This window comes from Ahaetulla prasina, chromosome 5 (assembly GCF_028640845.1).
Source record: "Ahaetulla prasina isolate Xishuangbanna chromosome 5, ASM2864084v1, whole genome shotgun sequence".
NCBI lineage: Eukaryota > Metazoa > Chordata > Lepidosauria > Squamata > Colubridae > Ahaetulla > Ahaetulla prasina.
This window is the reverse complement of record NC_080543.1, coordinates 12,851,576-12,866,288: the sequence shown is the minus strand read 5'-3', so window position 1 is coordinate 12,866,288 and position 14,713 is coordinate 12,851,576. Positions and strand designations below refer to the sequence as shown.

Genomic DNA, 14,713 nt, shown 5'->3' with positions numbered 1-14,713 from the left:
AGGGGCTCTGGAGCCAGGTGAGAGAGAAAAACAGGCCTTCCCGACCACGCATGCCATAGGTTCGCCATCACGGACTTAGCCCTTATCTGGTCTTTCCCAGATGAAATTTGCCAGTCTGGGTAGATTCCTGTACTGTAGACAGAGAACAATAAGGTAACTCTACACGTATAGGTCTGGTTGTTTCTACCTGACATTAGATAAGATTTCAATATCACCATATTTTTACAGGGCTGGTCATGTTGCATAAGACTAAATTGTTCTGCTAAATACTGCTCATATAAACTCATTCATTTGGGTTTAGCTAAGCTATCTGCTTTTTCATTTTTAGAATCATGCACATATCACCCAGGCGTACCTGTCTTTCATGATGCTCTTAAAGTAAGTGGGCAAATATAATTATTTCAATGGCTTTTAAAAAACTGCAACTAAATCATACTAATTGCAGTTATTTCAAGTGTTTTCATGATCTCTTATCAGTTTATCCGATTGTAGTAAAACTCAGTATGTTTTTTTCCTAAATTCCTCCCTTTTTTAAAAAAGCATGATCTATAAATATTTGTGAGGTAATATTTCTGCAGAGTTTACATAGTGGTCATTAAGGAAGAACCTTACTTCTCTTGTACAGTTAATAGTTCAACCCTATTTTAGAAGATAAGTTTAAGTAATATGCATGATGCCCATGTGGAATGTATACTTATAGTGCCTGGAGGGATATATGTTATACAAATGAAACTTTAATGTAACAAAATTATGAATTGCCAAGAAACATTTCAGATATATTTCTTTATATAACAAAATATTATTACATAATACATTGTGACTATAATAACTAAATGACACTCTTTCCCTGAACAGCCTGCATTCTAAATTTAGACTACCAGAACCCAGCAGCGATGAGAGAGAAGCAAGGACAATCAGTCAGTAGAGAAAAAGAATTTATAGGGAATTGCAGGCTTTATTTCATATCTTAAAAATATCACTGTTGCATAAGACTAAATTGTTCTGCTAAATACTGCTCATATAAACTCATTCATTTGGGTTTAGCTAAGCTATCTGCTTTTTCATTTTTAGAATCATGCACATATCACCCAGGCGTACCTGTCTTTCATGATGCTCTTAAAGTAAGTGGGCAAATATAATTATTTCAATGGCTTTTAAAAAACTGCAACTAAATCATACTAATTGCAGTTATTTCAAGTGTTTTCATGATCTCTTATCAGTTTATCCGATTGTAGTAAAACTCAGTATGTTTTTTTCCTAAATTCCTCCCTTTTTTAAAAAAGCATGATCTATAAATATTTGTGAGGTAATATTTCTGCAGAGTTTACATAGTGGTCATTAAGGAAGAACCTTACTTCTCTTGTACAGTTAATAGTTCAACCCTATTTTAGAAGATAAGTTTAAGTAATATGCATGATGCCCATGTGGAATGTATACTTAGTGCCTGGAGGGATATATGTTATACAAATGAAACTTTAATGTAACAAAATTATGAATTGCCAAGAAACATTTCAGATATATTTCTTTATATAACAAAATATTATTACATAATACATTGTGACTATAATAACTAAATGACACTCTTTCCCTGAACAGCCTGCATTCTAAATTTAGACTACCAGAACCCAGCAGCGATGAGAGAGAAGCAAGGACAATCAGTCAGTAGAGAAAAAGAATTTATAGGGAATTGCAGGCTTTATTTCATATCTTAAAAATATCACTGTTGCATAAGACTAAATTGTTCTGCTAAATACTGCTCATATAAACTCATTCATTTGGGTTTAGCTAAGCTATCTGCTTTTTCATTTTTAGAATCATGCACATATCACCCAGGCGTACCTGTCTTTCATGATGCTCTTAAAGTAAGTGGGCAAATATAATTATTTCAATGGCTTTTAAAAAACTGCAACTAAATCATACTAATTGCAGTTATTTCAAGTGTTTTCATGATCTCTTATCAGTTTATCCGATTGTAGTAAAACTCAGTATGTTTTTTTCCTAAATTCCTCCCTTTTTTAAAAAAGCATGATCTATAAATATTTGTGAGGTAATATTTCTGCAGAGTTTACATAGTGGTCATTAAGGAAGAACCTTACTTCTCTTGTACAGTTAATAGTTCAACCCTATTTTAGAAGATAAGTTTAAGTAATATGCATGATGCCCATGTGGAATGTATACTTAGTGCCTGGAGGGATATATGTTATACAAATGAAACTTTAATGTAACAAAATTATGAATTGCCAAGAAACATTTCAGATATATTTCTTTATATAACAAAATATTATTACATAATACATTGTGACTATAATAACTAAATGACACTCTTTCCCTGAACAGCCTGCATTCTAAATTTAGACTACCAGAACCCAGCAGCGATGAGAGAGAAGCAAGGACAATCAGTCAGTAGAGAAAAAGAATTTATAGGGAATTGCAGGCTTTATTTCATATCTTAAAAATATCACTGTTGCATAAGACTAAATTGTTCTGCTAAATACTGCTCATATAAACTCATTCATTTGGGTTTAGCTAAGCTATCTGCTTTTTCATTTTTAGAATCATGCACATATCACCCAGGCGTACCTGTCTTTCATGATGCTCTTAAAGTAAGTGGGCAAATATAATTATTTCAATGGCTTTTAAAAAACTGCAACTAAATCATACTAATTGCAGTTATTTCAAGTGTTTTCATGATCTCTTATCAGTTTATCCGATTGTAGTAAAACTCAGTATGTTTTTTTCCTAAATTCCTCCCTTTTTTAAAAAAGCATGATCTATAAATATTTGTGAGGTAATATTTCTGCAGAGTTTACATAGTGGTCATTAAGGAAGAACCTTACTTCTCTTGTACAGTTAATAGTTCAACCCTATTTTAGAAGATAAGTTTAAGTAATATGCATGATGCCCATGTGGAATGTATACTTAGTGCCTGGAGGGATATATGTTATACAAATGAAACTTTAATGTAACAAAATTATGAATTGCCAAGAAACATTTCAGATATATTTCTTTATATAACAAAATATTATTACATAATACATTGTGACTATAATAACTAAATGACACTCTTTCCCTGAACAGCCTGCATTCTAAATTTAGACTACCAGAACCCAGCAGCGATGAGAGAGAAGCAAGGACAATCAGTCAGTAGAGAAAAAGAATTTATAGGGAATTGCAGGCTTTATTTCATAGGTTATAACTTTTTTTTTTAATTTATTACTTGCTGTCTAAGTAATGTCTATGTAATGTCTATGTTTTATTTTACTTTTTTTCCTGGAGAAACTCAAAATATCTTTGTAAACCAATTTTGGATAAACTTGTAAATCTATATGATATAATCCTTTTTAATCATAAGAGTAACTTCCAAGAATATTAATATTAAAAACTCTTTAACCACTTTAAAATATGCAAAATATTTAGTTGTTGAGACTGAATAATCAGAATGATGCATTTTTTTCCTCCCCTGTGGTTCCTTAGTTCTGATGAACCAATGAGCTGCTTGCAGTTAAAAGTATCAGCGTCCTTGAAACAGTCATTAGAAAAGTTAAAGCTATCATCGGAAAATGAAATAAAAAAAGGTATAGTAGCTTAGTAATATTCCAAGGTGATTTTACCAAAGAATGTGTTGTGCCCGTTATTATTACACTTCATTTTTGCAGTGTGCATGGTGCTGTTGTTTGAAAAGCAAACATCTTGTGTACAAATTACTTAGTGTGAGTGCTCCTCTGATCTCTTATACAGTACATCCCAATCCTCCCCCTCTCCACAAAATTTCTTTTAAGCATGAAAATTTAGAAATGTTCTAAAGGAGAGTTCTTATTTTACAGATGATGATAGCGATGAGATAAAGATTGGGACTCCGTGCAAAAATGCAGGCTGTTCAAAGGTAAATATCTTTAAATCTTATTTAAACAACACAGTAGACCATCTGTTTTATTTAGTACAGACCTCCAACCAATGTTAAATCAACATATCCCATGAATAGTTATCATATGTATATATCAAAGTGCATTTTCTTGCATTTGCAACGGAGGGAGTTTTCACCTGTCTTCTTATTTTACAGATGATGATAGCGATGAGATAAAGATTGGGACTCCGTGCAAAAATGCAGGCTGTTCAAAGGTAAATATCTTTAAATCTTATTTAAACAACACAGTAGACCATCTGTTTTATTTTCCATTGTTGTTGTTGTTTTATTTAGTACAGACCTCCAACCAATGTTAGATCAACATATCCCATGAATAGTTATCATATGTATATATCAAAGTGCATTTTCTTGCATTTGCAACCGAGGGAGTTTTCACCCGTCTTCTTATTTTACAGATGATGATAGCGATGAGATAAAGATTGGGACTCCGTGCAAAAATGCAGGCTGTTCAAAGGTAAATATCTTTAAATCTTATTTAAACAACACAGTAGACCATCTGTTTTATTTTACATTGTTGTTGTTGTTTTATTTAGTACAGACCTCCAACCAATGTTAAATCAACATATCCCATGAATAGTTATCATATGTATATATCAAAGTGCATTTTCTTGCATTTGCAACGGAGGGAGTTTTCACCTGTCTTCTTATTTTACAGATGATGATAGCGATGAGATAAAGATTGGGACTCCGTGCAAAAATGCAGGCTGTTCAAAGGTAAATATCTTTAAATCTTATTTAAACAACACAGTAGACCATCTGTTTTATTTTACATTGTTGTTGTTGTTTTATTTAGTACAGACCTCCAACCAATGTTAGATCAACATATCCCATGAATAGTTATCATATGTATATATCAAAGTGCATTTTCTTGCATTTGCAACCGAGGGAGTTTTCACCCGTCTTCTTATTTTTAAATACACATGAATCATAACAACGAGTTATTATTTTAAACAAAGTCCAAATGTTGATCCAAATCTGCATATGTAAATATTTTCCCAATGTCCCTTAAAAGATCCACAGAAAAGCCTTCCCTCCTCCCCCTTTCTTTCTCATCCAGACAGCTGGAAGAAACTTGGCTCATTGTGTAACGCTTTCAACTGATGACCAACGGGAATTGCAAAATAATAAAAACGGCTATGGCTATGCGTGGCTTTTTCCTGCTTGGCAAGTGCTGGGATGTAACCTACTGTAATTCAGTGGCTAATGAACTATTTTCTGTTTAACTTGTCCCTAGACATTTGAAGGACCAGGCAGCACGGAAGACGTGTGTATCTATCATGCTGGTGTGCCTATATTCCATGAAGGGTGGGTATCGTGGCTAAATTCATTCTTATAATTCGTTATAGACGTGCATCATATTTGGATGACTAGCAATAATACTGTGTGATTCTCTATGTAAGTTTTTTTTTCCTGCCCTTTGTAATATATAGGATGAAGTACTGGAGTTGCTGTAAGAGGAAAACGTCAGACTTCAATACTTTTTTGGCTCAAGAGGGCTGCACAACCGGAACACACCTATGGATTAAGAAGGAAGCCGTAAGTAGTCGCAGCTACACTGTTTGGCTACATTGGTTGGGAAAATCTAAATGTTTTTGGCTTTGCGTTTAGTCCATTTCTACCTTAAGGGTAAGAACTTGAAATCTGAAATTTTAAAATAAAGGAAACAAATGGTAGTTTGAATCGCACAGGAAGTCCTGTACTGTTGATCATATGACCCTGGGGATGATGCCACGGTTGTCAGTGTGAAAAATGGTCATATCACTTTTCAGTGCCATTGTAACTTTGAATGGTCACTAAATAAACTGAGAACTTGTATTTAGAGAATATACTCTAAATATACCATTTACTGTATATATTAAACCCATTTATAAACATGTTTATTTGAGTTCTTCTGGCAGTTTGTAATAAGTTATACTATGTCTTATTACGCAGGTTAATCTGTTTTTCTAAAAATGCAGTTTTTATGCATTTTTATGCATCTTCATTATTTTTATAAATAACTAAAAAATTAATACACCAAAAATGACATTGATGGGTCCGAGAACGGGAAAGTTTGGTAGACGTATATGTTCTGTTTTCCATGCAGCATTAAACCTTAAATCATACAGATTACTTAGAATTGTCCAATAAAATATTCTATGTAGTTTCCCCTTTTCCTACAGCAGAGGAGGGTGTCCTGAAATCCCTCTCACTTGCTCCAATAGATTGAACTATGGCTAGAATGGAAAGTTTGGTAGACGTATATGTTCTGTTTTCCATGCAGCATTAAACCTTAAATCATACAGATTACTTAGAATTGTCCAATAAAATATTCTATGTAGTTTCCCCTTTTCCTACAGCAGAGGAGGGTGTCCTGAAATCCCTCTCACTTGCTCCAATAGATTGAACTATGGCTAGAATGGAAAAGAACACCTTCCCACCGTTTTCGTGTCAGGAGTCAGGAGCCCTGGTGGCCCAGGGGTTAGAATGCAGTATTGCAGGCTAACTGACCACAGTCTGCAGTTCGATCCTGATGGGGCTCAAGGTTGACTCAGCCTTCCATCCTTCCGAGGTCGGTAAAATGAGGATCTGGATTGTTGGGGAAAAAATGCTGACGTTGTAAACTGCCCAGAGAGTGCTGTAGTAGCTCTGCAAGTGCTATTGCTATTTTGCTAACGGTTCCTGCCTAGCTCTCCAATAAGCAAGGTGTATGAGGAGCTGTTTCTCTCCTGTTTAGTTCTCTGATAACTGGCGCTGGCAAATCATGATATTCCTGGGCATAAATATTGATAGCTCTGCCATGTTGAAGAAATATATTTTATTTGTGGAGCAACCTTTTACAGGAGTCCTTGACTTACGACCACAATTGGGACCGGAATTTCTGTTGCTATGCTAGGTGGTTGTTAAATGAGTTGCATCCAATTTAACAATCTTTCTGCCATAGTTGTTAGGTGAATCACTGTAGTTGTTAAGTGAACCACACATTATTAAACGAAATCCATTTGCCTCGTTGACCTTGTTTGTGGAAAGCCATCTGGGAAGATTACAAATGATGATCCCTTGGACTCAGCACAATTCAAGCATCATAAACCCATGTCAGTTGCCAAGCGCCTGAATTTTGATCAAGTGACTGTCTGCTGTGACAGTTGTAAATGTGAGGACCAGTTTTAAAAGTCCCTTTTTTCAGGGCTGTTGTAACTTCAAATGATCACTAAACGAATGGCTATAAGTTGAGTACTACCTGTATTTCTTTTTATGACAGTACTGTTAAAAGAGTCTCTTTCAGTGAATTTGCTGGAGTAGGTTATACAAGTAGGCGACAAAACACCGGAGACTTCTAAAATTCCAGACAGTTTGGGCCTAGGAAAACTTAAATAAATTTTAAAAAAGAGTTCCATGGCTTGTCCTACGTGGTAGAGTGGAAAAATGCAGCTTTTTTTGGTGGTTGTTGTTGTTGTTTAAAGACACCGCTGCATATATTCTGCCAATTGAGGAAAAATCTTCCTTTTGCATATAAGTTCCCATACTGGTTTTAGGGAGAGCTTCTGTTCCAAACTGGCCAGCAGTGGGAATATCCACTCCAATGACAAAATAAACAGCAGTTGTTGTTTTTTAATGAAAAATTGATGGTGTTTGTCTGCTCCACTTTTAAGGGGAAGAAGGTGGTGCCATGCAGACATGACTGGCATCAAACTGGGCGTGAAGTGACAATCTCAATCTATGCGAAGAATTCCATTCCTGAACTTAGCCGGGTAGAGGCAAACAGTACATTAGTAAGTTACTTTTTTTCCTTTGGTGGGGCTGATGTACATGCACGAACTTTTGATTGATTACATGCCATCAGCTCAGTGTTGACTGTGTCCTAAAGGTGCTTTTTCAGGATACAACTGAACTTTGTTTTTTCTTTTGAAGACATTTCACTTCTCATCTAAGAAGCTTCTTCAGCTCTGACAGGATAGTGGGGAATGGAAGGATTTATTTCCAGAGGAAAAAATTGCATACTACAAGAACCCCAGGGGAAGGGCCTTCTCTGTGGGGGCTCCCACACTCTGGAACGAGCTTCCCCCGGGTTTACGCCAAATACCCGACCTTCGGACCTTTCACCGCGAACTGAAGACACATCTTTTCATTCGCGCGGGGCTGGCTTAAGTTTTATCGATTTTAAATTTCTTATTACTAATTTTAAATGGGGTTTTAGTTTTTTATATATTTTAAAGTTTTTAGGCTAATTATAATAAGTTTTTTAACTTGCATTTTAAATTGTATATTGTATTGTCTGTTTTTTACTTTTGCCTGTACACCGCCCTAAGTCCTTCGGGAGAAGGGCGGTATAAAAATCAAATAAATAATAATAATAATAATAATAAATAACCAGGAGCACTACTCAGGTGATCTTGAGGACACAGATAAACCTCCAAGTGCTTCACCGACCCTCTAAAAGGATGCAAATTACCAAGCTTTCTGCAAGGAATACAAATCTTTCCATCCCCCACTGTCCTATCAGAGCTGAAGAAGCTTCTTGGATGAGAAGTGAAACGACTTCAAAAGAAAAAACAAAGTCCAGTTGCCTCCTGAAAAAGCACCTTTAGGACAACCATGACCTGGATGACTGAGAATCTCTACAGACTTTCAGTGCTGACTCAGTGTACACAGAATTTCCCTATAGTGGTCTGCCCCTAATCTGGTACTTCAGATTTTCCAATGATCTGCTCATGGCCACTGTAATAGAGTGCATCCATCTTGCTATTGATCATCCTCATCTCCTTCCTTCAGCCTTGGCATTTGAACTTTTTACAAGGTGTTAGGTCTGTACCACCAAAGGACATCATACTGCATTAGACTGTGAAGTATGTGAGACATCTTCTGTAGAGCAACACGACAATAAACTATGTCTATTAAATTAGTTGCAATAAAGTATATGCACACATAAATAAACATATAGAGGTGGTCTGAGTTCTTTGTAGGTCCTTTTACGTGAGGCTGATTTTTTAAAAAAAACTATCTGTTGGATGGTGGGCATGATGACAATGTAATTAATATATAATTGGTTCAATAATCACATCCATAGAGTAATCGTCACTAGCTCTTCATCAAATTGTAGAGATGTTTTAAGAGGTGATGTATAGTTCAGAACCAGAGCTTGTGATTTTTAAGATTTTTATTGGATGAGAACATAAAGGGATCATTTACCAACTTTGTAGAGGCCACTACTTTCGGTAGCATAGTTAATACTTCGGAGGACAATTTTTTTAAAAAAAAAAGTTAAAAAGATGGGCTGAAAATAGCAGTGCAATTTAATAGAAGGAAATACAAAGTTCTTCCCTCTGAAATTTAGCACATGGAAACGAGGTGTCAAATATTGGATTAATAACAGCAGTTGTGAAAAAAAGCTTGGGATAAGGGCTGATTGGCAAATTGGATTAGAGCCAGAGGTCGGATCTGTTTGCAAAAAAGGCAAATGCAATTTTATACTGCATGAAGTGTAAAATTGATGCAGTGTAAGTAGGTACACAATTTCCCAATTGTGGGATTAATCATTCTCCTCTACTATATTTTGTTTGGTTATCTGGGGTGGTATCAAGCTTGGGTCACCATGCTTCAAGAAGGAATCAGAGAAGTCGGAACAAGTAAGATATTCTAGAAATGGAGTTTTGTAAAGAGTGGTTGAAGGAACTGGGAAATCTTTTTTTCTTTCATACAGTGTTTTTCAACCTTGGCCAGTTGAAGATGGGTGGATTTCAACGGACCAAACTTGAGAAACACTGCTTTCATACATTTAAAGGGAAGGGTTACTTCCAAGTAAACTTGAATTTCTCTTCCATTTCATACATCTTTCTTTCTTTTTTGCAGCTAAATATCCATATTGTGTTTGAAGGTGATAAGGTGTTCAATCAGAATCTGAATTTATGGGGTGTAAGTACATAATTCTACTACGAATCTTCTGTTACAAAGTTTCCCTTGAAGTCTTTTTATGGGTTCTGTTGTCAGACTTTTCTAATGCGGTGGGATTGTGTTTTGAGAAATATGCAAATATCAAAGTCTAGGTGACAGTTGTGGAAGTGGTTGATGAATGGATTCTGTACACTTAAGTCATTACTAAATGCGTGTGTTGCAAAATTCCGTATGGCAGAGTGAATCAGTTTTTCATTCATCACAATCACAACCTGTTATGAAACAAGTTAAAAACTTAACTGTTGTCTCATTTGACTCTCTTGATATAAAACTGATGTATAGGGAAGATTGTATAAATGCCTATTGATCTCAGAAATCTAGATAAGAAGCCTTCAAGGCTACTGTTACTATAATCTATTTTCATACTTTGGGAGCAAAATGTCCAATTTCCCTATTCATTTGCCAACTGCAGATATTTATGACCTCAATTTATGACCACAATTGAACCCCAAATTTCTGTTGCTAAGTTAAGTTAATTTTGTCCCATTTTAAGACCTTTCTTGCCACAGTTGTTAAGTGAATCTGGCTTCCCTGTTGGCTTTTCCTTATCATAAGGTTGCAAAAAGTGGTTGTGTGACCCCAGGACACTATTACGGTCATAAATATGAGTCACTTGACAAGAGTCTGGATTTTGATACCATGACCATGGGATGCCACTAAGGTCATAAGTGTGAAAAATGATCATAAGTCACCTTTTTCAGTGCTGTTGTAACTCCGTGCGGTCACTAAACAAATTGTTGTAAGTCAAGGACTACTTGTATTCATTTCATGCACAATTCTCTCATAGGTAATATTGGAGTTGTGTGTTCATGGTGGATTTTTCTCCCCAGAGTTCAGGGACTTACACTAAAAAGCCTCTTTCCGAAGTTATAACAATGCTTACTGATTTCTCTGTAATCAATAAAGACTGTCATGTGCCAACACTACAGGTAGTCCTCAACTTATGACCACAATTGAGGTCAAAATTTATGTTGCTAAATGAAAAATTTGTTAAGTGACTATTTCCCCCATTTTATGAGTTTTCTCGCCACATCCGTTAAGTGAACCACTGCAGTTAAGTGTATCTGGCTTCCCCGTTTACTTTGATTATCAGAAGGTCACAAAAGATAGTCACATGATCCTGGGACATTGTAACCGTCATAAACATGAGCCAGTTGTCAAACATCCTGAGGTAAATCATGTGACCATGGGGCAGCCACAACGATCGCAAGTGTGAAAAATGACCATAAGTCACTTTTTTCAGTGCCGTTGTAACTTTGAACGGTTACTAAATGAACTGTTGTAAGGCAAGGACTACCTGTATAACAGCCAACTGAATGCATTGCCTTTAAAGATGCTGATAAGTCCACCCGGTTCCATTGCTTGGACTGAAGCCACTATTTTCCTCTTCCAGGTGATTGATGTGAAAAGGAGCTACGTAAATATGACGGCTACGAAGATCGAGCTCACCATGAGGAAAGCGGAGCCCATGTTATGGGCAGGCTTGGAACTCCCGGCTTCCAAATTGCAACACAAAGAGCCTCAAAACGTAGAGCAAGCTTGAAATCTGAAAAGTTTTCTGGTTCCTTGTGCCTGGCAAAATGGTGACTTGGCATTTTAACACAAATTTGATTTTATAGGCAAGCCCACTTTTTTAAACATTTTTCATTCCAGCTCGAGTGTAGTGCATGGCTTGTAAGCGATAGGGCAGACCACTGTTTTTGTTGTACCGACTCCTCAATTTGCCCAATTTCGGGTGATGCGCGTGGAAACTCTTGCAAACCTCAGAATTTTCTCTGCCATCGTATTATAAAAGGATCACAATATTCTCATTGTCCCAAATTAAATAACATCTAGAAGCTAGTCATCTCTAGCATCTTCTAGGAAGCAGTCTCCTATATATTGAAAATCCAAGTGAAATTCTCATTAGGTCGTTAGATACTTGCAAGATCGTTTCTCAGTCTATAGCAAGGAGAGCACAAAAGGGTTATTGCTGCATTTCTGATTCATATTTTTTTAACGTTGTTAAATGCAGAAAAGAACAGTAGAGAATAACCTGGTGGTTTTAGACTTGCCTGTGCAGAGAAGCTGGTAATTCTTCTCTTTTTTTAATTCCTTGGAATTCAGGAAATATATTGTCTGTGAGCTGCTAAGCTACCTCTGTGCACTTATTCAGAAAGCCAAGACTTTCCAAAAACCAGGCACTGGGAATTTTGGGTCCGTTTCGTTTGCTTCTCTTAAGCCTTGCCCTCATCCAAAGAGGAAATAGCATTGACAAAATGTGCATATTTGCACATCTGACTTTGGTGGCTCTGCTTTTCTGATCAATTTTTACATCTCCTTTGTGGTCAATCAAGTAAGGCACCTCGGTTTGTACCAAGACGTTCAGTTTGCTACCCTTTTGCCCGAAGTTGTGACTTTTAATGGGAGTAGGGGAAGCTGGGAGGGCTGAAATACACACAAGTACAAAATGGCCAGTTTTATGCAAAACTAGGAGCTTTGCGCAAATGTCAAATTGTGTTTGCAGAATAAGTTACAGAACTTTTTACATACTTGAAGATGGCAAAACTACTTTAGATGCAGAACGACTCGTTGGCGTCACTCAATTCATAAGGGATTGCATGAAGAAAGAGGGGCCTTTTTTAAAAGCATGTGTTACTTGTATTTATAATAATTCTATTTTTTTAAAGGTTTCGTCAGTTATAGGAGGAAAATAAAGCAGCCTTTTGCGGTTGTAATTCTTAATAAGCATTTGAGACAGTTTAAACTGAATTTTCTAAGAAAAGATAACTCTCGAACAGGGCCCCCTCAACCCCCAGTCTGCAGCCCAGTGCCAGGCCATGGCCTCTTTGAAACTGGGCCTGCAAGTGGCAGGCGAGTGTGCCCGCACGAAGCTGCATTGGTGCAAATGGTGTGGCGCACACACAATACTGTCCCCTCTCCTCACCTTGCCACCGCCAGTCCGCAGAGCAGGAAATGTTGGGGACGCTAATAAACGGTGCAACTTCAGAATCTGCTTCTTCTGTCCCTTGTGCTCCAATTAGCTCTGGAGCATCTGCTTTTCTGATCTGGATGGTCAGTTTCTTTGAATTTCTGCCTAAAAGCCACCACACTATACCCCAACCATCATTGAATGCAAGTATCCTGCCTTCAGGGGTTTGGAGAAGCCATTCAGTGAATGACAGACCCTCCCAGCAACTTCTGTTGTTATACCCAGGAGATTCTTTTGGTGATTATAGATATTTCCTGTGGCTTGACCTCTGAGCAAGACGGCAAATTGCATGAAGACAAATCAAGCAGAATTTTAATTGCAGGCAAAGTAGAGCAGAGTGAATACAAACACTTCTTCTGATATTTGAAAGCAAAAAAGAAAATGGTTCTTCCAAGAACAAAGCCATGGTTTAAAATAAGTAAAAATTGGAGAACGTGCAACAAATCCAAGTAGATCTTAATTGTCTACTTAAAGGTTCCTAGAGAGTAATTTTCCAACGAGAGGTCAATTTGGTCTCAGGGTATCAAATGATTGTTCTTTGTTAACAATTGTAATTTTACTTCCCAGCATTGTCATGTTTCATTAGCATGACACTTGGATCCAGTTCATATTGCATACCAGTTTGCTCAAAGGCAATGGCGCTAGCAAGACTTGAAACCAATAGCTGCAGGCACCTTTGGGAGTACAGTTCTCCACTCCCCAGATTGTCAGTTGCGTGTTCATTTACTTGCCTTGATAAAGTCTGATTTTTAACCACAGAAGTTACCGTACTGTAACTTCCCTGTTTTGTTTTTTTCCCTGCCTTGAAATAAGCTGTTGGCACTTGAGATACAGTGAACAATTTCCCCAGGCTTCTGTGGTTCAGGCCTATTTTGGAATTGATTCATTGTACGGAATCCTTCCCAGCACTGTGTATTCCTGATGGGACTTGACAGCATTCTTTGCCATTTTTGTAGTCTCCTATTGCAGGGATCCTCAATTTTAGCAATTTTTAAAGGCTTGTGGACTTCAACTCCCAGAATTCCTGGAACTTGAAAGTCTACAAGTCCCTCCGATTGGGGATCCCGTTATTGGGCAAGAAAAAAAACCTGGTCAATCATTTAGCTTGGAGTGTTACAATTGCAAGGCCTCCTGTAGGTCTTAATTTTGGGCAGTTGCTTAATGTGCCATTTCAAGCACAATTTTCATGTTTATAGTTGAATCACTTCTTTTCCAATGAAACGCATGGGCATTCTTAAATGCAAAGCACGTTTAAATTGGGACCCAAGTTTTATTAAGATATTAGTGCTATACAGCCAAGTCACCATTTCCACAGTCAGTACTGTTGGTTTTTTGTCTCGAAAAAAATATATATGATCTATTCTGTATAGTAATAAAGATATTTGCTTTAAATTATAGCATGAGAATTTTTTCCAAAACCAGTGGCTGTTAACTTTTTCATACCACACCCAAGAACTCCAGTTATGTATGAAACGTGAAGAAGGGTGTCTGGAACACTAGGTTTTTCAGATGCTTTTCTTTTCTTTTGTTTTTTTCCCTGCCTTGAAATAAGCTGTTGGCACTTGAGATACAGTGAACAATTTCCCCAGGCTTCTGTGGTTCAGGCCTATTTTGGAATTGATTCATTGTACGGAATCCTTCCCAGCACTGTGTATTCCTGATGGGACTTGACAGCATTCTTTGCCATTTTTGTAGTCTCCTATTGCAGGGATCCTCAATTTTAGCAATTTTTAAAGGCTTGTGGACTTCAACTCCCAGAATTCCTGGAACTTGAAAGTCTACAAGTCCCTCCGATTGGGGATCCCGTTATTGGGCAAGAAAAAAAACCTGGTCAATCATTTAGCTTGGAGTGTTACAATTGCAAGGCCTCCTGTAGGTCTTAATTT

The 14,713-nt window shown here is 36.9% G+C and overlaps 1 protein-coding gene across 2 annotated transcripts; it reads left to right on the top strand.

Annotated features, from left to right (window-relative positions):
* The first annotated feature begins 3,424 nt into the window (after positions 1-3,424).
* On the top strand, positions 3,425-14,222 carry CHORDC1 (cysteine and histidine rich domain containing 1). 2 transcript variants are annotated; one of them, XM_058186036.1, is made up of 7 exons: positions 3,425-3,575; positions 3,825-3,883; positions 5,160-5,230; positions 5,356-5,461; positions 7,558-7,677; positions 9,755-9,817; positions 11,250-14,222. In XM_058186036.1, exons 1-7 carry the CDS (start codon positions 3,440-3,442, stop codon positions 11,397-11,399), a joined length of 705 nt encoding a protein of 234 aa, XP_058042019.1. In that variant the 5' UTR covers positions 3,425-3,439; the 3' UTR covers positions 11,400-14,222. The 2 variants fall into 2 exon arrangements, with proteins under 2 accessions (XP_058042019.1, XP_058042021.1); XM_058186038.1 differs by lacking the exons at positions 3,425-3,575; positions 3,825-3,883 and adding an exon at positions 4,585-4,639.
* Positions 14,223-14,713: the final 491 nt, after the last annotated feature.